Source organism: Sinocyclocheilus anshuiensis, unplaced genomic scaffold (genome assembly GCF_001515605.1).
Source record: "Sinocyclocheilus anshuiensis isolate Anshui unplaced genomic scaffold, SAMN03320099.WGS_v1.1 scaffold670, whole genome shotgun sequence".
NCBI classification, from domain to species: Eukaryota; Metazoa; Chordata; class Actinopteri; order Cypriniformes; family Cyprinidae; genus Sinocyclocheilus; species Sinocyclocheilus anshuiensis.
This window is the reverse complement of record NW_015546062.1, coordinates 618,218-640,428: the sequence shown is the minus strand read 5'-3', so window position 1 is coordinate 640,428 and position 22,211 is coordinate 618,218. Positions and strand designations below refer to the sequence as shown.

Below are 22,211 nucleotides of genomic sequence, written 5' to 3'. Positions count from 1 at the left end.
ACGCACCTTCCGTTTGAGGATGCCCCACAGATGCTCAATAGGGTTTAGGTCTGGAGACATGCTTGGCCAATCCATCCCCTTTATCCTCCGCTTCTTTAGCAAGGCAGTGGTTGTCTTGGAGGTGTGTTTGGGGTCATTATCATGTTGGAATACAACTATGGATCATGCTCTGCTTCAGTATGTCACAGTGCATGTAGGCATTCATGGTTCCCTCAATGAACTGTAGCTCCCCAGTGCCAGCAGCACTCATGCAGCCCCAGACCATGACACTCCCACCACCATGCTTGACTGTAGGCAAGACACACTTGTCTTTGTGTTTAGACATTAATGGCTGTGTGTTGAGTTATTTTGAGGGGACAGCAAATGTACACTGTTATACAAGCTGTACACTCACTACTTTACATTGTAGCAAAGTGTCATTTGAAAAGATATAATAAAATATTTACAAAAATGTGAGGGGTGTATACTCACTTCTGTGAGATACTATATATATATATATATATATATATATACAGTGGGGACGGAAAGTAGATGAATGCGGCCAAGTATAGGGATATCCTGGATGAAAACCTTCTCCAGTGTGCTCAGGACCTCAGACTGGGCCGAAGGTTTACCTTCCAACAAGACAATGACCCTAATCACACAGCTAAAATAACGAAGGAGTGGCTTCGCAACAACTCTGTGACTGTTCTTGAATGGCCCAGCCAGAGCCCTGACTTAAACCCAATTGAGCATCTCTGGAGAGACCTAAAAATGGCTGTCCACCAACGTTTACCATCCAACCTGACAGAACTGGAGAGGATCTGCAAGGAGGAATGGCAGAGGATCCCCAAATCCAGGTGTGAAAAACTTGTTGCATCTTTCCCAAAAAGACTCATGGCTGTATTAGATCAAAAGGGTGCTTCTACTAAATACTGAGCAAAGGGTCTGAATACTTAGGACCATGTGATATTTCAGTTTTTCTTTTTTAATAAATCTGCAAAAATGTCAACGATTCTGTGTTTTTCTGTCAATATGGGGTGCTGTGTGTACATTAATGAGGAAAAAAAATTAACTTAAATGATTTTAGCAAATGGCTGCAATATAACAAAGAGTGAAAAATTGAAGGGGGTCTGAATACTTTCCGTACCCACTGTATATCATTTTTTATTTTTTTTATTTTTTTTTTTACAGATCATGCTGCTTTTTGGAACTTTAATATTACCAATTATGATTATGGAGACATTGTATTAGGAATTTCAGCATCCTTCGGTTAATTACAGCCACTAATGAGGTTTTTGATTTATCTTGTAATTGTGAATCTATAGCAGCTATATCTACAGGTCAAGAGCTGTCAGTATATGCCTCTTAAGACATTTGGCTCAAGATTCAGAGTGTGTAGTGAATTTGGCCTTGGTATTACAGTATACATTAAAAGTAAAACCTGTCACCAGTTACTTAAGTTTTGCCTTTTTATATTGGATTTAAGAAAATTTTACATATGGTTCCTCCAATAATCATCTTCTAAATTGTCAACTGACCAGATATATCTTGAGTTGACAATTTGTCATTGTATGCATAAATTAATATAAAGGAAGCTCCAACACAAATAAGCTACAACTACTTCATGTTTTGTTGACCCCTACAAAATAAAATGATAGATAATTCTATAGATAATTGCTAAATCATTTTTTACTGTTTTCTAGTCAACCATATAGCTAATAAAGAAATGTGTTTATTGAACCACCATATGATCATCAATAGTTATTATGGTGAAATCAAATATAATCTGGTTGCTCTGTTTTACAACTAAGTAGCTAGCTGGTTTCTTGGTTAAAGGAGTAGTTCATCCCTGCTGAACAGCAGCAACCTCTTCAATGTTTTTATTAAAATATCACTCAGATATATGGAACAGTATAAATTGAATCAGAAATGTGTCCAGACATTAACTATAATTGCAGACATTTAATGAAGGGCCTACCATCCTTATTTTCTAGACCTATAGCGATTCAGTATGTTTGGTGTTTCTCAAGTAATCCAAGATGGATTAAACCTACCTATTAGTAATATTTGTATTTAATGAGAAAAGTGTAGCGTAGACCGGTCCCTCACACCAGTTGATGGCGGTATATTTAAGCCTTACATGTGGGGAATGGGAGTGAGCGCTCAGAGATACTGCCCTCTATTAGTGAACGGCGGGAATTACACGTCGCTACAGAAACTGGGTGCAAAATACATACCGCCTTTCGGATTGAAAATAAATAACTTCTTTCATTAAAATCATGCAAGTTTGCAAATCGTACTTTCCCAAGGTGAGTGCAAGCTAGCAACTGTTTGAGCTACTTGTTATGGTTCGTTTTTATTTCGTGCATACAGCCCTTAGCTGCTGTTTTTGTCATTCAATTCCCTTGTGCAGCACGAGAATGACATGTTCCTCATGCATTGTATCGCCCAAGATGTAGCTACTAAGCGCGTTTGATTTTGTAAAGAGGTGTAATTCAACGTTGGGATGTTGCAGACTAATTGTATAGTTATATCTGTTTATGTCTGAAGAGCGTGCTAAATCTGCAGCATCCATTGCAATGCTTGTTATTAGCATGTGTTATATTCACGCTCATTTTATAATTTCGACTAAAACTAAGTCGACGAGTAGTCTGCAGATTACCCTTGTGTTGGGTTTAATTGTTGTGATACAGCATTTATTAAACATTTGAGTGAAGTGCCACGGTAAGTGGCCAGGCCCATCAAAATCTAAGCATGAGCAGGCTGGCCAATTTTCTGCCTCTATTGTTGCTACATTTGGAACCTAGGTTGTGTATAACGAATAACTAACTTGAACACTTTACTTCAAAACGAAAGCGGTGTAGCAATTTTGTTTGAACTAGCTGAGAGAAATTAGTTTTCTAATTTAAATATGCATGAACTCACCGACGGTTGTATGTGAGAGGTTGCATACGATACGTGATTTTTCCAGTTTCCCGCTTTTTTATTTTATTTTACCAAGTATATAGTTATAATCACAGGTGCCAAGTTTTTAGAAATGTTATCTTTGTATTCATGATAGTTTTACACAAAGTAAAAAGCACAAAAAAAGTACATATTATTACGTTCCCCTAATGTCATGGAAATCAAGAAATGTTCAGTATTTCAACAACAACATAAGTTTAAATAATAATGGTAATTATTATAATGTAAAACAACTCATATTGTTATTATATTGAATATTGTGTTTTACTGTATACATCATATCTCTGTTTCATGCATCCTAGAAAACAGAGTGAAGAGTTTGTGTTTTTGATGCTAGTTTAATTTTTTAATTTCATCCAAAATGTGCCCAAATATAAAATTACACTGTACAAAGGTAATTAAATTTTTAGGACTGCATTACAGAATTGTCTTTTTTATCTAAACATTGCTGAACTCATAGGCAGTGTTAATTAATTACTGTAATTTAATTACTTTACACCTGAAAAAGTAAAGTAATGGATTACTCTTAATTTTTCTGTAATTTAATTACAATTATTTCTGATGCAATTGCATTAAATACTGTATACATTATTGAACAATTCTATATAAAATAATAATAGATTGACCATCAAAATTTTTAATGTTAAAATGTATGTTTTAACGTAACTTTCTGCTATTAAATACTTTGGTTCGTTCATGAACAAGTAATCCGAGCAGCTGAGTCCTTAGCCATCTTCAAGAATCGGCTAAAAACACATCTCTACCATCTTTATTTGACCCTCTAACTCTAGCACTCTCTATTCCAATTCTGTTCTTAAAAAAAAAAAAATTGTCCCTTTTAGACTTGCACTCTATTTATTCATTTACTAACTGCTTGTTTTCTTAAAAAAAAAAAAAAAAAACTAACACTAGTTTTTCTAATCTTTTTGTATTCTATCTATTTGTTTTCTTTTTATTTAGTATACAATTTATTTTTCTAAATTGTATTCCATATAGTGGAAGTTCATTCTTACGTGTACTGCGTTAAAGGGTTAGTTCACCCCAAAATGAAAATTCTGTCATTAATTACTCCCCCCTCATGTTGTTCCAAACCTGTAAGACCTTCGTTCATCTTCGGAACACGAATTAAGATATTTTTGATGAAATCTGAGAGCTCTCAGACCCTGCATAGACAGCAACGCAACTGAAATGTTCCCAGGTCAAGAAACGTAGTAAGGACATCGGTAAAACAGTCCATGTGACATCAGTGGCTCAACTTCAGTATAATGTAATGTAATGTAATCGAATTTTATATTATTTATTTGATGGAATTAAAAGAGCAATTTTTATGCCTGTCCTTCTATTGTACTGGTCGAGGCTGATATGGGATTTAAAACGTAATTAGTAATGAGTAATGCAGTACTTTTTAAAGAAAGTAATTAGTACAGAAATCTAATTACACTGTTAATTACTTTTTTTATTGTAACTTACCTGAGTTATAGGGCCCTAAACACGACAGCATATGTAAATATAACATTTCATTATTTATTTCTAAATTTAAAACATTTGAACTCATGCTATGCCACTAATGTTGTTTGTCTGCTTTCTTTTTAGGATATACTAAACAATAACAAAAACGTTGGTAACACTTCTTAACTTTAACATTGGCAGAGGAATCATCTGGCACCTACAAAATGCTTGGACTTCAAGAAACAAGGTCTACTGGAAGTCCTAAAACATACAGCTGTGTGGCATGCTCAGCTACTTTTCATAATTTGGCATCACTCCTGGTGCACCAAGCGTCTCATGCAAGTGATAACTCTCAACAGCCAGAATCAGCACTACCTACTTGTGTCAGCTGTGGAAGCTTATTTGCGAGCAAAGATCTCCTTGAAAAACACCACTGTGTAATGTTGCCCACTCCAGCATCTCCAGTCCACACCTACATATGTGACTGTGGCGAGGAGTTTAGTGGACTTACAGCTCTTGAAGACCACAAAAAACAACATGGGTCAGAATACAAGGTCAAATCAGATTTGGAGAGTATTCCAGTTGTGCCAGATAGCAAAACAGACTCTAGCCGTCCTGTCTCAGACCAAGTTTTTCACAGCCTTTCACCATCCCATTCCAATGAAAAACCCCTTGCACAAAGCCCACCTCCTACTTCAAACACTAACATCAAGAAGGACGAATCCAATGAATCTGCAGACATGGACCGCAACGAATCTGCAGACATGGACAGCAATGAATCTGCAGACATGGACAGCAACGTCTTGAAGCCATCTGAATCCCACCCTGTGACCGAAGAGGAAGTACAGTTACCTGAGCAAGACAGTGATGCTTTAACAACCTCCAATGTGGTAAACCATTCTATGCAAGACAATGAGAAATCACCAGAATCTGGTGAAGATTCAGCTGCATTTAATAAGAAATCAATCCTGAAGATGCTAGCATCTGCTTACATGAGTCATAAACAACCCGTCCAAATGAAACAGAGGAACTTGCCCCCCAGAAAAGCTTCACCGAGAGCACCAATGCAACCTGCGATCACCATGACAATACCAAAACCCAAGCCACTGGAGAATCAATCAAAGATAAAAAAAGACAACACAGTGGTCGGTGTGAAAACTGCAAAGATGTTGCCTAAGAAGAGCAAGATTATATCTGTGACACAAACTCTCTGTCCCGTGGTGGTTCTTGAGACTCGTCAAAAACTTTTTGGCCGGGACAATGTGGAAGGTAGACATCAGTGCAGACTCTGCCGTAGGGTTTTCCAAGACGTAGACACCTTGATAATGCATCATGCCCTGCATAAAAAAGAAAGAGTTAGCATGTATTTTCATTCTCAACTGTTTACGTTCACTTATTACATAAGCAACGAGGGTTTATGTGAATAATCAACAAGTGCCACATTTTGACACATTTTCGCATGTATTTGACCGTTTAGGCACGCACCTTAAGCTAAAAGTTGACTTTACACGTCTGTGTTCTGTTCCGTCTCTGAGCGCATGCACAAAAAGCCTCTTGAGGAACAGCACAAGTTCTCTTTTGTGCTTTTTAAAAACATGAATAAATCGAATAAACTTTAATAAATAAAGCATGTTCCATTTTGCGATAGTCATGTTAACAAGATTTTACTGATTTGCACGTGAAATTGAGCTTTTATGGAGGAGCAAAAGCGCACAGCTGGAAAGGGGCGGAATGGGGTGCAATATTTGTTTTATCGCGATTATTGTATTTTAATAATCGTTGGAGGCCGAAATCTAAACTGTATTTTGATTAATTGCACAGCTCTAGCTCATAGGGCCCTAAACATGACAGCATATGTAAATATAACATTTTATGATTTATTTCTGAATTGAAAACATTTGAACATTTGCTATGCCACTAATGTTGTTTGTTTGCTTTCTTTTTTAGGAGATACTAAAAAATTACAAAGAGGTTGGTAACATTTATTACATTTAACATTGGCAGAGGAATCATCTGGCGCCTACAAAATGCTTGGACTTCAAGAAACAAGTTCTACTGGAAGTCCTAAAACATACAGCTGTGTGGCATGCTCAGCTACTTTTCATAATTTGGCATCACTCCTGGTGCACCAAGCGTCTCATGCAAGTGATAACTCTCAACAGCCAGAATCAGCACTACCTACTTGTGTCAGCTGTGGAAGCTTTTTTGCGAGCAAAGATCTCCTTGAAAAACACCACTGTATAATGTTGCCCACTCCAGCATCTCCAGCCCACACCTACATATGTGACTGTGGCGAGGAGTTTAGTGGTTTTACAGCTCTTGAGGACCACAAAAAGAAACATGGTTCAGAAAACGAGGTCAAATCAGATTTGGAGAGTATTCCAGTTGTGCCAGATAGCAAAACAGACTCTAGCCGTCCTGTCTCAGACCAAGTTTTTCACAGCCTTTCACCATCCCATTCCAATGAAAAACCCCTTGCACAAAGCCCACCTCCTACTTCAAACACTAACATCAAGAAGGACGAATCCAATGAATCTGCAGACATGGACCGCAACGAATCTGCAGACATGGACAGCAATGAATCTGCAGACATGGACAGCAACGTCTTGAAGCCATCTGAATCCCACCCTGTGACCGAAGAGCAAGTGCAGTTACCTGAGAAGGACAGTGATGCTTTAAAAACCTCCAACGTGGTAAACCATTCTGTGCAAGACCATGAGAAATCACCAGAATCTGGCGAAGATTCAGCTGCATTTAATAAGAAATCAATCCTGAAGATGCTAGCATCTGCCTACATGAGTCATAGACAACCCATCCAAATGAAACAGAGGAACTTGCCCCCCAGAAAAGCTTCACCGAGAGCACCAATGCAACCTGCGATCACCATGACAATACCAAAACCCAAGCCACTGGAGAATCAATCAAAGATAAAAAAAGACAACACAGTGGTCGGTGTGAAAACTGCAAAGATGTTGCCTAAGAAGAGCAAGATTATATCTGTGACACAAACTCTCTGTCCCGTGGTGGTTCTTGAGACTCGTCAAAAACTTTTTGGCCGGGACAATGTGGAAGGTAGACATCAGTGCAGACTCTGCCGTAGGGTTTTCCAAGACGTAGACACCTTGATAATGCATCATGCCCTGCATAAAAAAGAAAGAGTTAAATTTTGTCTTTGTTGTCAACAATTTGTGATAACGGTAATCTCCATCCCAGAAAGCCATGTCTGCTATGATGGATTTTCTAGAAACCATCAACCTTTGATGGGAAAAATGTCTCTGAAACCAATCAGCCCTACAGCTCAACAGACAGAAAAAATGTTCTACTGTTCTTTATGCAAGCGTGGCTACACACGCATGCGCAGCCTCAAAAAGCACAACTGTCCGTGTAAAGCTTCTCTGAAATCCCCGACCACTGTAGGCACCAGCGGTAATGTCAAACTTCAAAACTTGGAGGAGTGCAATAGAGCTGTCCTAAACTCGAAAACAAATCAAATGTCAACACAGCATATAAATATTGGCGTAGGCACAGAGCCGATAAAGATTGAGGAACAGAACACAGAACTTCCTATCGGCAAGAAAGATCAGACTGGGCTGAAGATGCAGCTGAAGGACCAGTTAAATCCCCCAAAAACCCTTGAGTCCGTCTTTGCCAGCGTTTCTAACTCCAAACCAACTGAATCAACTAAAAACTCTGTTGAAATACCAGCCAACACTGTTGACGTAAAACAAGAGGAAAGAGATCAGTTGGTTGAAAAGCAGTGGACCATGCCTTTGGATGATGCTGAAATTGATGTACTAATAGATGTGGATCAAGAGGACTCGGATGAGGACGATTTGACAGATGTGGCTAGAGACGACTGTGATGAAGCTGAGGATGTTGTCATTGTGGAGCCTCATGAGGACAAGGAAATGAAGTCAGCAGTACCTAGTAATGGCTTTCAGGTGCATGTGACTAACAAAGGCTTGAAGAGGTTTGTTTGCAACGGGTGCCAGAGAAGCTATTCCCGCCTGTTTACTCTAAAGGAGCACTTGAGTATTTGTGGGGCAAGAAAGTTAAAGCAGCAAAATGTTACATCATCTAATACGGCTGGGCCGATTAAAAGGTTTCCATGTCCTCAGTGTGGTAAGTTCTTTAGCCGCAAAGACAATATGAATATGCATCAAAAGAAGTGCCATCCTGCAACAAACACTGATTCAGTAGTAAGTAACAGAACCGTGGAGCCTAAAACACCTGTGGCTCAGGAAAACGTATTCGTCCTGTCACCATCTACAGAAAACCAAGCAGTCCGACAAGAAAGCACTCCGAATACTAGCAGTAACAGAAACTGGGGGATCATGTCACTTCCATCTGTGCTCCCAAGAAGAGTGACGTGCGAATGCGGAGCCTCGTTCACTTGTCCTCGACTTCTCTTCGAACACCTGCAACAGCATGCGCAGGAGTCCTACATTTGTCCACACTGTGGTGAGAACCTGCAGTCGTGGATGGATTTTGAGGCACATCAGCAGTTGCACCAATCTCAAAGCTCTGCAAGTGAGCAAAGAGCTGCCCAGCAACAACCTCATTCGTTTTCCCAAGCGCTACCATCACGCGCTCCGACTCGGCCGCAACAGTCTCCAGGTTTTTCTGAGCATAACATAAAAGCCCAACCGCCTGGACTCTTGGCACCTCAACATTTGAACAACAGGCCATTTCCTGAGGCACTGACTTGCCATAAATGCAAAAAGAACTTCAGTCTCCGCAGTTCCTTGTTAAGACACTTACGATTGCGTTGTACTGGCGATACTGCAGGTCAGAAGAAACACACCTGCTCTCGTTGTGGTACAACATTCCAAAGCCCATTGATGCTTAAAGTTCACATTCAAAGCAATACCTGTAAACCCGCATTTAAACCGATTCGGTGCCCGGTGTGTGTGCGTTGGTTCAGTTGTCTAGATGGGCTCAAGAGACATCTGGTCTCACACAGCAGGCAGTCTGTCTTAACATGTCAGATTTGTGACCAGAACTGTCCAACCCCTCAGGCACTCGAGGAGCATAAAAGAAACGTTCATAGACTCAACAGCGGAATGAGGCCAGCAGAGGATGCACAAGAACAGTTGCATCAAGCAGGTGCACAAACCAGTCCATCTACTCCTTTTCAATGTCACATTTGTCTTCGCTACTATCCAAAGCTTCAGTCCCTGAAGGATCACTTGAGGAAAGTTCATCGGCCTAAACAGCCGAACCAAACTAATCGGAGTACCGTAGAACCGGTCCGTTCTGGACCGTTTCAATGTCAGATATGTGACCGCTCCTATCCTAACATAAAATCTTTGAAAAACCACCGAAGAAGAGTGCATCATATTGTGGGTGGTGTGTTTCTGCCATCAAAGGGAACTGAGCAAAACATCACTCCCAATCAGTTTCAGTGTCACATTTGCCCATGCAGCTATCCAGATGAACAATCCCTCCGAAACCACAGAAGGAGGGTCCATCATATAGTGGAAGGTCATGAGCTGTCGAGGGGAGTCGCTCAACACCATCTATATAAGTGTCAGATTTGCCAGCGCAGCTATCCTGATGCAGTGTCCCTTAGAAATCATAGAAGGAGAGTTCATCGCCTATTAGGGCCAGTGCCTGAAACACCACCACCACCAACAACAACGAATAATGACACAGAAGATGCTCTAGAGCAGAAACCGATACCTTTCCTTTGAACGGTGTTCATGCATTCATAAAAGGTGGATCTGCTGCTTGCCTTTATTGCTGTATATGCAATCAAAATGTTGAAAAAGAAGTCATAAGGCAGCACCTGTTGAGTACATTATACCATTTAGTAGTAAAAAATCATTTAGAATAGTTAAAGTTTCATATCTGATCAGTAGTGTAACAGGTTTTTTTGTCTTGTTAATACATTGTTCAGCTTCCTCTGTATTTCATTGATGTTGCCTTAATTTAATTCATCTATTAAATACAGATTATTTTTCCCCCAATACAAACCGAAAGATTTTTGGCTAATGCACTGTATAAATGTAAAATAGAACAGTTAAGTGCTGTTTTTAAGGTAGCCAATGTGTATTAGTGTACTGTAAATACATTTTGATGTAAACATGTCCTACGTTGCGTCAATAAACACAATAGTGACATCATTCTAAGTCTCCAATAAACCAACAACAGGTGTGGTCATGCACACGTTCATTTAAGATGAAACTTCTGAGGGTTTTATACTGTGCTAAATGTTGCTAGTAATAGTCAAACTTGCTGGACACATCTAAATGATACAGATTGATACGGTGAGCTGATTAAGTAGTAAATCTGATGGACTAAACAAATAAATACATGAGCTGCTTTAAGTGCTCAGTCAACAATGGTAAATTTGCATCTGATACAAAGCCTCAGGAGGGACACAAAAATGTCAGAATTGTCTTTTAATTGTCATGTGGTAGGAGTTCTTTAGTGCTTGTGTAAGTTTCTGTATGTTGAATTTAGTTTACACAATAGCAAACATGAAAAACATGGGTTTACATTTTGCAAGGATAAAATTAATTCTATACTAGTACATTTTTACCATACAAATAAGTAAATTAATATCAGTTCGTAATCTGCATTAGGAACAATTAATAATGATCAGTAGTAGGCTATATTTATAATTTTACATGAACTTTGATTAATACATTATGTAAATATTGCTAATTGTTAGTTTGTGATGCCTGTTAATGAATCAACATGATACTCATTTCTGTGTAAACGAAATGCAGCATCAGATCAGCCCTTTGTCACGACATGTACAGTGTTTAATTGCCTTTTATGATTTCATGTTTTATTTAGAAATTCATATTTTCATGTATAATTTCATATTAAATTTTAAACCATTTCTGCAGGTGTTATTTGTTTACCATGTGTGTCAAAACACTTTGTTTTATGAAACATGTTAATGTGTTTTGTTTTTTTTACTGTTAATAAAAACGAATAAAATTCATACTGATACCCGTCCTTTATATGCGATTGATGGTATGACATATGTTGCGCGTTAAATGCAGTCGAACTAAAATGATTTAACATTTATTTATTTGCATACTCGGTGATTGTCTTTATCCAGCCACACGTCCAGAATCAGATGTCTAGAGGCTTTTATCGGAAACGGAAAAGGAAACTCCCATTTGTTAGGTATATGCGTCCTGAACGATGTTGCCAAGTCCGCGGTTTTCCCCCGGAATTGGGCTACTTTAACACTGTTGCCGCGGGTTGAAGCGACTCCAATAACATGATATTTATCCCATGGAATGCGAATTTCAGCAGGGGAACCCCGCCAAAAAAACGTGAATTTTACCCCCAGGAATGCGATTTTTAACTGGGGACCCCTTCGAAACGCGATTGGGCGGGTTTTCTTGTGAAAACCTGGCAACCCTGCTGAAGTGTAGTTCATTGGTGCTGAAAAGAAAGAGCATGAAAGGTTGGTGCAAACTGCCTTGCTTTGTTTTGCTTTTTCTCATGTGCTTTTTGCAAGATAAAGGCAGAATCTAATTTTGAGCAGTCGAGCAAACAATGGGCAATTTTGCATAAGTGGTGCTCTTAAAAAATAAGTTTTGAGGATTTGAAATGATTCGATAGGTCCAGCGTCAGGTAACGTTGGCGGTGAATTAACACAGACACATTCATCGTGTTATGTTTAAATACGCTCATTTCGCTTTACAGAATAAACCCATTCTTAAAGGACAGGTTGTGCTGTGTTGGTAGATGCAGGGCTGACTGTAACAGAGCATGCATGAAGCATTACAGAATCGTGCACTGTTAATGGCAGGAATGGCCTATGACTGCAAACGCCTGCAGAGCGCCATCACGCCGCTATCTACTGCGGCACTGGAAAAAATGTTTTACCCGAGTTGTGCGTTTGCAGTCTGAATTGAACATCACGAAATAAAACGATTAGAAAAGAACTAACAAAATACAAAGACAACGAATAGTGCACACGTCTACATTTTGTTTTCTTTGCTGTATTTCTATTAACTAACGAATGACTCTTATGAGCCGCTTAAATAAAAGCACGAATCATTGGCAGAAGGCCAATCAAAGAAACATAAACGCATTAATAATAATAATTATTATTATTATAATGCAGTATGCACCTACTCATTAATTTTTATTTATTTATTTTTTTTTTTTTCAAATACGTTTTATATTACGCCTAGTAAATGTTTGGGAAGTCAGACTATTGAGCCAATATCCTGCATTACATTTTTACATTTGAGTAGCCTATTACTGACAATATGGAAATAATATTTTATACTGCTTTTATGGAAATAATATTTTGCTATCAAAATCAAAAACCATAATACAGCAATACTATTTCATGCCAGTACAAATTCTTGTATGTATATATATATACATATATATCATGAATGATAATATAAAAAATTTTAAAAAACTGTTTTGTATGTTTATCTTTATGTTAATAAATTAATATGTCCACCTGTTATATGGATAGCAAGTGAAGCAGCTGCTAAAGTTCTAATGCTACTTAGTATTACATGCAATACATCTTATAATAGGTCTTATCTTCGATTCTTTTTCCTCTTGGGCACCGGCAGACGATTCGCACATCATGCTTGAAGGAGAGGCCAAGAAGAATGAAACCAACTCTGATGTGGCTGACACCCAGGAACAATCAATGAAGAGAGGAATGGGGGAATTAATTTCGAAAGGTCTGGCATTAAACTCCCAAAACAGAAGTGTGGCAGAACCATCACCTGTAGCCACTAATGTCCTACCTGACTCCTTGCCCTGCAATGCTGAGGAAAAAGGCTCCTGTGAAGTAAATGTAGATAAATTTCCACAGCAATTAAACTCTGATTTTACCCCTGTCAACGAGGCTGGTATGGATACACAGAAATATTCGGAAGACCGTGAGACAAATTCTGATTGTCTTTCCAGCACCACAGATAATGAACCAAAATCACTGCTGCTTAATGAAGAATTAAATGAACCACAAACTGACACTCAAAAGTCTGTTACAACAGATGAAATCTCAAGTAGTCAGTCCGAAAGGAATGAAGCCCATTGTTCGACTGTCCAAACATCTGAGGAAGCTGTCTGTGAGACGTCCTGCTCTAATAAAGGTGATAACCAATGCGAAGAATATTCTGACAAAAAAATCCACGAGGACACTGCAGATGTGAATGTTTCGGACACTGAAAATCAAGGAGCCTCGCCTTCTGACTCATTAAATGAAAAAGATGTAACATTGGACGATGCCTTTGAAGAGGCAAATTCAGAGCACAATAACCAGATACTTTCAACCGAAGCCAATGCTGAGGCAAGCAGTGTGGAGAACACAGAAAGTAAACATGGATATCCTTCCTTTTCCCGCGGAAGGCCACGCAAAGAAAAAAGGGTTATCAAATGTGAATATTGCGGGCGAACTTTCAATCATGCCTCAGCGTATATTATTCATCTGCGTGTTCACACAGGTGAGAAGCCCTTCATCTGCCAGGATTGTGGCAAAGCCTTCGCTCAACTCTCCAACCTTCGATCCCACAGCAAAGTCCATAAATCCAAAAGTAGGAATAGGAAACATGCACACAGATTCCAAGATAGAGCCACGTTTGAGAAAATTGTGGATGAGAAAGAAGTAAGCATGACCGATAAACTGGAAAGTGACTGCCATAGTAATCAAATCACCCCTAAAAGGAGAAGGCGAGGAAGAGGGAAAGGGAAAGGGAAACCCCAAACATGTCCGATCTGTGGCAAAGTCTTTTGCTACAAGTCTGTCCTCAAAATCCATCTTCGTATTCACAGTGGAGAAAAACCATACTCTTGTAAGGTATGCGGCAAATCATTTACTCAAGCGTGCACGGCACGTGTCCATGAGAGAGTGCATTGGTCTATTAGGCCTTACTTTTGTTCAAAATGTGGTAAGGGGTTTTCTCAGATCGGCCCATTAAAAGTACACACTTGTGAGGGTAAAAGTAACCCTCATGCTACCTTGAAAGATATGGAATTGGATGGTGTTATCAGCTTCAGGTGTCACCTTTGCAAAAGTTGCTTTGGCACCAGAGATGAGTATGAATTACATTTGCAAGGACACACTGATACCCAGCGTTACAGCTGTGACCGCTGCAAGCAGACGTTTAGTCTTATTTCAGAGCTACATACGCACAACAAGCATTGCGTTTCCATCCGGCTCGCAAAAACAAAGTCTTCTTACAGTTCACCTCACAGATTACAACGCAAAAACTCCTTGAAGAGAAGAACTCCTCAAAAAATGCGGAGTGCAAGTCCAGTTAAATCTCCTCCAAAAGATTTTTCCTTCCCGAGGAAGCTCAAAAAATGCTCGTCTTTACTTGCTTGCCCTCTTCAGGTCATGGCCACCACTGTTTATGACTCTCAGAATAACCTCTATTCAGTCAGTCAACCCATCAAATCCAGCTATTTTGTATCTCAACTGAACAGTACGCGCCACAAAGCAGATCCGAGAAAGTACTTCTGCCCACAATGTGGACGAATATTCCAGCATGTAGGAAGGCTGAGAGCCCATATGCTCACTCATTCACGGGGTCAAAGCTTCACGTGTATTGATTGCAACAGGATGTTTAAAAACTGGAACAAATTTTGGATTCATCAGCGGCTGCATAGACAGAAAAGAGGGCGCTTTTTTTGCCCCAAGTGTGGACAGGGGTTTCGATTTGTGGGACTGTACAATAAACATCTGCAGAAGCATCCAGAACTTAATGCTCACGCTTGTCCTTTCTGTCCTCACACGTTCTCAAATGCACAAAAGTTGAGGAACCACCAGCAAGAGTGGCACCCCTCAACTATGCCCTTTATTTGTGATATTTGCGGAAAAGGTTTCGCAAGCACTGTTATTCTTAAGCGACACGGAGTTGTTCACTGCACAAATGATCCGATGGAGACACATTACACCATTGACCAGCAGTCCGCTGTGCATCCTTACGAATGTGGTACATGCAGTGCCAGTTTTGAGAACTTGGACTTGCTTTTTCACCATCAGCTCCGCCACAAGGCTGTAAATAAAGGATCAATAGCAATGAGAGGCCAGCTACTTAGGACAGAGGAACATCAATCTCACCATCTCCAGCATCAAAGCTATGATTACAGCCTTTGTGATAATCAGAGGCAAGAGAAGCTACTCTCATTCCCCCGTTCAAATGGAGGAGAAATGTCTCATCGGTTGTCACACTTTGGTCCCTCAACCTTACATCCATCACAAAAGCCAAAACCAAACACTGAAGCTCCAAGCACCACCAAAACTAATTCTCAGACTAATGAGGGGCACATGGTTAAAAAACACACTAAGGCCAGTTTTTCAGCAATTGAAGAATTAAATGGTTCAAGCCAGTCACCGTCCATATTGAAGACCGAGGACACAACTGGTGACTTCATTTGTACTGAATGTAATGCTTGTTTTTCCAACCTTATAGAACTGCATGGACATTACTTGGAACATGCCAGAGGAGAAATATAAATATTCTGTAAACGTTTTCTTTTTTTTTTTTCAGTGAGTGTGTGATGAACATTTGAATGGGAATCACATACTTCTGAAACTTGTGAAAATGTTTGATGTATATTTGTTTTTCATGTGATATCAACATTACTGATGTGCTGATACCCAATTAAAAAAAAAAAATCTTCAAATATATGGACTAGAAATTCCCTGTAATGGACAGTATTGTTTTATTTAGCAATCCTATTGTTGAGTTAGATATATGTTAGTGTTGGTGCTGTAATTGAATTTTATCTGAAGACGTTGCTGTTAACAGATTAAACATCTTGACATTGCTCAAAATCAAGTCTTCTGTGTTAAGAGAACCCCCCGCCCCAATTTTTTTTCCATATTTCACCTCATACAACTTGTATAACGGTTTGGACTTTAAAACTAAATTAATAGTAAAACATATCTCATAAAACTTGTATCTATATTACAAATGATAAATAATACAATCAAACATCTTTAATGTTTGTTCTCAGATGTTTATTTTATGTTTGCCAAATGATATTGCAACATGCCATGATTATGGGTTCAAAAAATCTGTGGGAGCTTAGTTGGAGTTGATGGTGGTGTTGATCCAGGAGACGTAGTTGCAGACCTTGGTATAGACACCAGGTTGGTTCCTCTGGGCACAGCCGTAACCCCAGGACACAATACCCTGCAACCGGTTGCTGCACACCACTGGGCCACCAGAGTCACCCTGCAAGCCACAAGTGTTTCATAGAAGTCAAATTAAAATCTATTAGCACAGTGTTTCTCAACCCTGGTCCTGGGCGCCCCCCAACACTGCACATTTTGTGTGTCTCCCTAATCAAACACACATGATTCAGCTCATGAGCTCATAAGAAGAAACTCCAGGACCTGAAATGGGTGTGTCAGATAAGGGAGACACACAAAATGTGCAGTGTTGGGGGGCGCCCAGGACCAGGGTTGAGAAACACTGTATTAGCATGACATTACCGCTGTAACTAGCAGTGATCTTACCTGGCAGGAGTCCTTGCCTCCCTCCATGAAGCCAGCGCAGAACATGTTGGAGGAGATCTGACCAGGGTAGGCATTTCTGCAGGTAGTGTCACTCAGGATAGGAGCCCACAGGCACATCAGACGGCTGGGGTAGTTGCCTAAGGAAATATCAAGTGCTCACTATAGGTGAGTTTGAAGGTGTTCACTGTGTTATTCTAAGATGACCTGATTTATGTACAAAGTGTTATGCATGAAGTACGCACTTCCAGTGGCGCTCATGTTTCCCCATCCAGAGATAAGGCATTCGCTACCAGCTGAAGCACAGCTTGAAGGCAGAGAGACGGTCTGAACGTAGCTGTTCAGACTGGCGGTGCTGGCCAGCTTGATCAGCATGATGTCATTGTCCAGAGTGTTGCTGTTGTAACTGGGGTGTCTGATGATCTTTTGGGAGCTGATGAACTGCTCGGTGCCCTCAGAGACGTCAATGTTGTGCTCACCCAGACGCACCTGGATAGAACTGAGAACAGAGACGAGTAAGTGATTATTGGTTCATACAGAAAACAACAAACTTTAAACTCCTTAACAAATTTCTGCATTTTATTTGTATTGGACTTAAGAAAATGTGCACTTTGTTGGCTGAAATTGTGATTGCTAATGGTTCATAAGTTATGTGCCTCTTGTAGAATTTATTTTTGAAAGGTAATTTCTAGATACATATAGTAGAATCATGACTACAGTAAAGCTACTGAAGATTTCTAACCCAATAGCCACGCTACTGTTCAAACTTTTGCAGTCAGTAAGATGTTTTAATGTTTTTGATTTGCTAATGCTGAATTTTTAGCAGCGGTTACTGCAGTCTTTAGTGTCATATGATTATCAGAACTCATTTTAATATGCTGATTTGGTGCTCAAGAAACATTGTTATTATTACCAATTTTGAAAACAGTTGTGCTACCTAATATTTTTGTGGAAACCTTTTTTTCCAGGATTCTTTGATGAATAGTACGTTCAAAAGAACAGCATTTATTTGAAACAGAATAATCAGCGTCTTTACTGTCCTTTTTATAAATGTAAGGCATCTTTGTTAAATAAAAAGTATTAATTTATTTATAAAAAAATCTTACTGACCTCAAACTTTTAAACATAGTGTAAACTTGCCATTACATTTTTCTTTTTTAATTAATGGCTCTCAGAGAAATTTAAATGGTTAAAAAATAAGCACACAACAATTTATAACACATAAAATGTTAAAAGTAACAGAAAATACTAATCTTCCTTCATTATATAGTAAAAATCATTAAACAAAAAATTATTCTTAATTCAAATCTAAAGAACTTTGTGCAACTCAGTTCAAAACCTTAAGTTACTGAGATCTAATGATTTTGAAAACTTCCCCATGTGACAACTAATTCGTCTCCCCAATACTATGCACATGCAAAAAAAACATATTTCACTTACGACTTGTAACAGTGAGCAGCAGACACAACCCAGTTGTTGGTGATCAGAGAGCCACCGCAAAAGTGGTAACCACTGTTCAGGGAAACCTGGTATGGAACACCATTCTTAGTACACTCGAATCCGCCGACGATCTTGTCATCCTCATCCAGAGGAGCAGCATCTGGGAAAATATATCGTTTTAGTGTCACATTTTTATTTTACAAAAAAATAATTGAACAGAACACTTGGAATTACATTTTTTTTTTTACTTAAGAGATCTGTATTAATAATTCTCTAAATCTCCCCTGCCCCATTACTTACAAGCCACAGTGAACAGAGCCAGAAGAATGAGAGCCTTCATGTTGAAGCTGCTGAGTGATGTGTCCTGAAGGTTTTAAGAACCGCTTTTTATACTCTGTCTACTCCACAGCTTGAGATCATTTTCAAGGGCATACATGCATTCATTATATAAGCAAGCAGTGTATGACTCCAGCATGTGCTTTATCATAATGTACAGATTCTCTTAGGATGTTATTGCAAATCATTTTATGTAAGAAACTATATTCACAAATCATTAATTAATGGATGTTTCTTACTATTTTTCTAAGATGTTCTTTGCAGCAATTATTTAAAAAGGGGACATTTTGGTTACATATCTGTCATGAGAAGTAAATATTGATATGTGCTCCTTAAAGAAAAATGTTTAGGTACTAAGGAAGTATAAACAAAAACAAATGTTTTAATGTTATATATTTATTTATTTTTATCATGACAAGCTCTTCAATTTTGAAGATAAGCCACTTAATTGTAATCAGATTTAAGTCTTGACTAATGTTGCATATAGCTCATATTTGTGTTAAAATCGGTGCTTATGTTAAATTAGTTTAAAAAATGTTATGATAAAAAGTTAGTTAAATTAATTACATTGTATAATGTGATTGTCTGCACAGTCTGTGGAGTTTCACTTTAAAGAGCTCTTTTATTCTTTTTAAACAAAGTGATCACATCCAGGAATTAGAAAATGAGCACATTAGGGATGACTGAGTGGGAAAACATATTGTATTTTGTATTTGTCAAAAATGCCAATTTATTTCAGACTGTAGAAACCATTTTAAGTTGTAACATTAGCCCAGTTCATTGAAAGTGGGCACTGATGAATAACTCTTTGTGACTGTATTATTTTCCATTAGTAAATAAACTGTAAAATCTTGGCTGACGGTAACCTTGTTTTCTGAAATGTTACAAAATTCTTACGAACCTGTGACTTTAAATAAACATGACATGGGAAAATATTAAACTGAATCAACATGTGCCAGCTAAACCGTTCAAGGTGTCTCTGGAGACGCTATCTTCTATCGAACAATTTAGAAATGTTTAATCAGACATTTCACACAGGCACAGTGAATAACACTGCTGCACAGTTCCGAGCAGCAGATTCTCCATTTGTACAGTCATGGCCAAAAGTTTTGGCAGTGACGTAAGTTTTGTGTTTTGCAAAGTTTGCTGCTTCAGTATTTGTAGATTATTTTTCCACATGTTTCTATGGTATACTGGAAAACTGATAAGCATATCATAAGTTTTAAAGGCTTTTATTGGCAAAAAAATGTAATGAGTTAATATTGACAGTGTTGACCTTTGTTCTTCATAACCTCTGCAATTCGCTCTGGCATGCTGGATATTAGCTTCTGGGCCAAATCCTGACTGATGGCGATCCATTCTTGCCTTATTAGTTCTCGGAGTTGATCACAATTTGTGGGCTTCTGCTTGTCCACTCGCTTTTCGAGGACTGACCACAGGTTCTCTATGGGATTGAGATCCGGGGAGTTGCCTGGCCACAGATCCAAAATTTGAATGTAATGATCTTCGAGCCACTTCTTTATGACTTGCTTTGTGACAAGGTGCTCCATCATGCTGGAAAATGCATGGATCATCACCATTCTTTATTCATGGCAGTGTTTTTGGGCAGAATTATGAGAAAGCCGACTCCCTTGGTTGAAAAGCAACCCCACACATGGATGGTCTCAGGATGCTTCACTGTTGGCACAACATAGGACTCATGGTAGCATTCACCTTTTCTTCTCCAAACAATCGATTTTCCAGATGTCCCAAACAGTCGGAAGGGAGCTTCATCAGAAAACAATAACTGCTCCAGTCTTCTGCTGTCCAATCCTTGTACTTCCTGCAGAATTTCAGTCTGTCCTTGACGTTTTTATTGGAGAGAAGTGGCTTCTTTGCTGCCCTTCTTGACACCAGGCCATTGTCCAAAAGTCTTGGCCTCGCTGTGCGTGCAGATGCTCTCACACCAACCTGCTGCCATTCCTGAGCAAGCTCTGCACTGCTGGTGACACGATTCTGTAGCTGACTCCTCAGGAGGAGACGGTCCTGAGATCTTTAAAATTCATTTTTAAACATTCAGGCTATTGTTACAATTACAATCCGAATTACCTTTCACACATTTTCATAATTATATATGACTGTCCTCTTTATATTTCTATTTATTTACTTTTTAATATTCATGACATGTACATATATTTATGTAAATATTAATATCATATATCATTAATATCATAATGTAAATAGATTAATATCAATTTAAATAAATAAATGTACATTTATGTGTGATGTATATACATAAATTCAACATGGTTAAGGAAAGTGAAGTACCATGTACCTCTAGAATATCTACCACCTTGTGTTCTAGGACATACAGACTGGTAAGGACACTTTTATTAAGATATTGTTAATTATTTATACTAGGCATCGCATTATGTTAGAAAGACATGTCACTTTTAAAATTCATAATTTAAAAAATGATGTCCACCAAGTCAATAATGAAACATTTTACCTAAAAAGGAGGTGGACAGAAACAAAACTTTACAAAAAAGTTACTTGTGGTTGGCACCGTGTGGTGAAATCTGTGTGGTTTTTTGCTCCATTGGTAATTCCAAGAAATCACAAATAAATCATTAGCTCTTGTGGGAGCATACAGGTGGCAAACGAAGGCTATACAAGGATAAAAAAAATGCTGAATCTTTGTTTTTTTTCTATGATAAATACTTTATTGTCTGCCTTTTATATCTTTGAGAAAAATAAATTCTAGATTTAGTTCCGTATTATATACATCAGTATCACTTTGTTAAGGAAAGCAGGCTAGTTGCCACATGCATCTGGACATTGTCACAAGGGATATATCTCAGTTTTGAATCAAAAGTCCAGTTGCATAAATAGGTATATAAGGGAGGATGATTTTAAGCAAAGGGATCCTTCACACTCCGGTGAGAGCAATTAATAAAAGTAGTCCAAGCCATTGCATGTTTTTTGTTCAATAATGTGATCTCGGAGCAGCTATATTATTTTAATCAAGTGCATCATATATTTTTCTTACTTTTTCTCATTTAGACAGCATAGACTGTTACTTTTATTTCCACTTATTATTTATTCTTATTACTACTACTTATTTTTATGCATTGACAATTTTGGAGAATAAATAGAAATAATCACATAAATGTGCAAGCACCAAATTCTCTAGAACAGTGGTTCCCAATCCTGGTCCTAGAGGCACCCCAACACTGCACATTTTGTATGTATCCTTTCTCTGACACACCAGTTTCAGATCTTGGAGTCTCTACTTATGAGCTGATGACCTGATTCAGGTGTGTTTGATTAAGGAGACATGCAAAACGTGCAGTGTTGGGGTGTCTCCAGGACCAGGGTTGTGAATCACTGCTCTAGAAGACTTATGTGGTAACATCTGGAATAGCTACTAAGCTAAATCTAGGTTAGCACCAAGCTGACTTTTTGTTTCACCTGCATTTGAAAACACAGTGTTTAATATGAAACTATTATTAAGTGTTTTATGTTTTGAAAAGTTAAGGCAAACTTGTAGGCCTAATGCATTTCACAGCACTTTTTGAATTGTACAGACCAACTCCTT

General features: G+C 38.5%; 3 protein-coding genes across 5 annotated transcripts; 2 read left to right on the top strand and 1 right to left on the bottom strand.

Moving 5' to 3' along the window:
• Positions 1-2,152: 2,152 nt before the first annotated feature.
• On the top strand, positions 2,153-11,168 carry LOC107699517 (zinc finger protein 62 homolog). 3 transcript variants are annotated; one of them, XM_016500799.1, is made up of 3 exons: positions 2,153-2,291; positions 4,540-4,979; positions 6,558-11,168. In XM_016500799.1, exons 2-3 carry the CDS (start codon positions 4,620-4,622, stop codon positions 10,086-10,088), a joined length of 3,891 nt encoding a protein of 1,296 aa, XP_016356285.1. In that variant the 5' UTR covers positions 2,153-2,291; positions 4,540-4,619; the 3' UTR covers positions 10,089-11,168. The 3 variants fall into 3 exon arrangements, with proteins under 3 accessions (XP_016356285.1, XP_016356283.1, XP_016356284.1); XM_016500797.1 differs by having other exon boundaries at positions 4,540-5,159; positions 6,939-11,168; XM_016500798.1 differs by having other exon boundaries at positions 4,540-5,751; positions 7,555-11,168.
• A 1,782-nt stretch (positions 11,169-12,950) lies between these two features.
• Positions 12,951-16,200, top strand: LOC107699516 (zinc finger protein 271). Its single transcript, XM_016500796.1, has one exon. It carries the CDS (start codon positions 12,974-12,976, stop codon positions 15,851-15,853), a length of 2,880 nt encoding a protein of 959 aa, XP_016356282.1. The 5' UTR covers positions 12,951-12,973; the 3' UTR covers positions 15,854-16,200.
• A 145-nt stretch (positions 16,201-16,345) lies between these two features.
• LOC107699515 (trypsin-3-like) lies at positions 16,346-18,665 on the bottom strand. Its single transcript, XM_016500795.1, has 5 exons — positions 18,599-18,665; positions 18,299-18,458; positions 17,104-17,357; positions 16,862-16,998; positions 16,346-16,577 (listed from the first exon to the last, which is right to left on the bottom strand). The coding sequence occupies exons 1-5, from the start codon at positions 18,636-18,638 to the stop codon at positions 16,428-16,430; spliced, it is 741 nt and encodes a 246-aa protein (XP_016356281.1). The 5' UTR covers positions 18,639-18,665; the 3' UTR covers positions 16,346-16,427.
• Between the last annotated feature and the right edge of the window lie 3,546 nt (positions 18,666-22,211).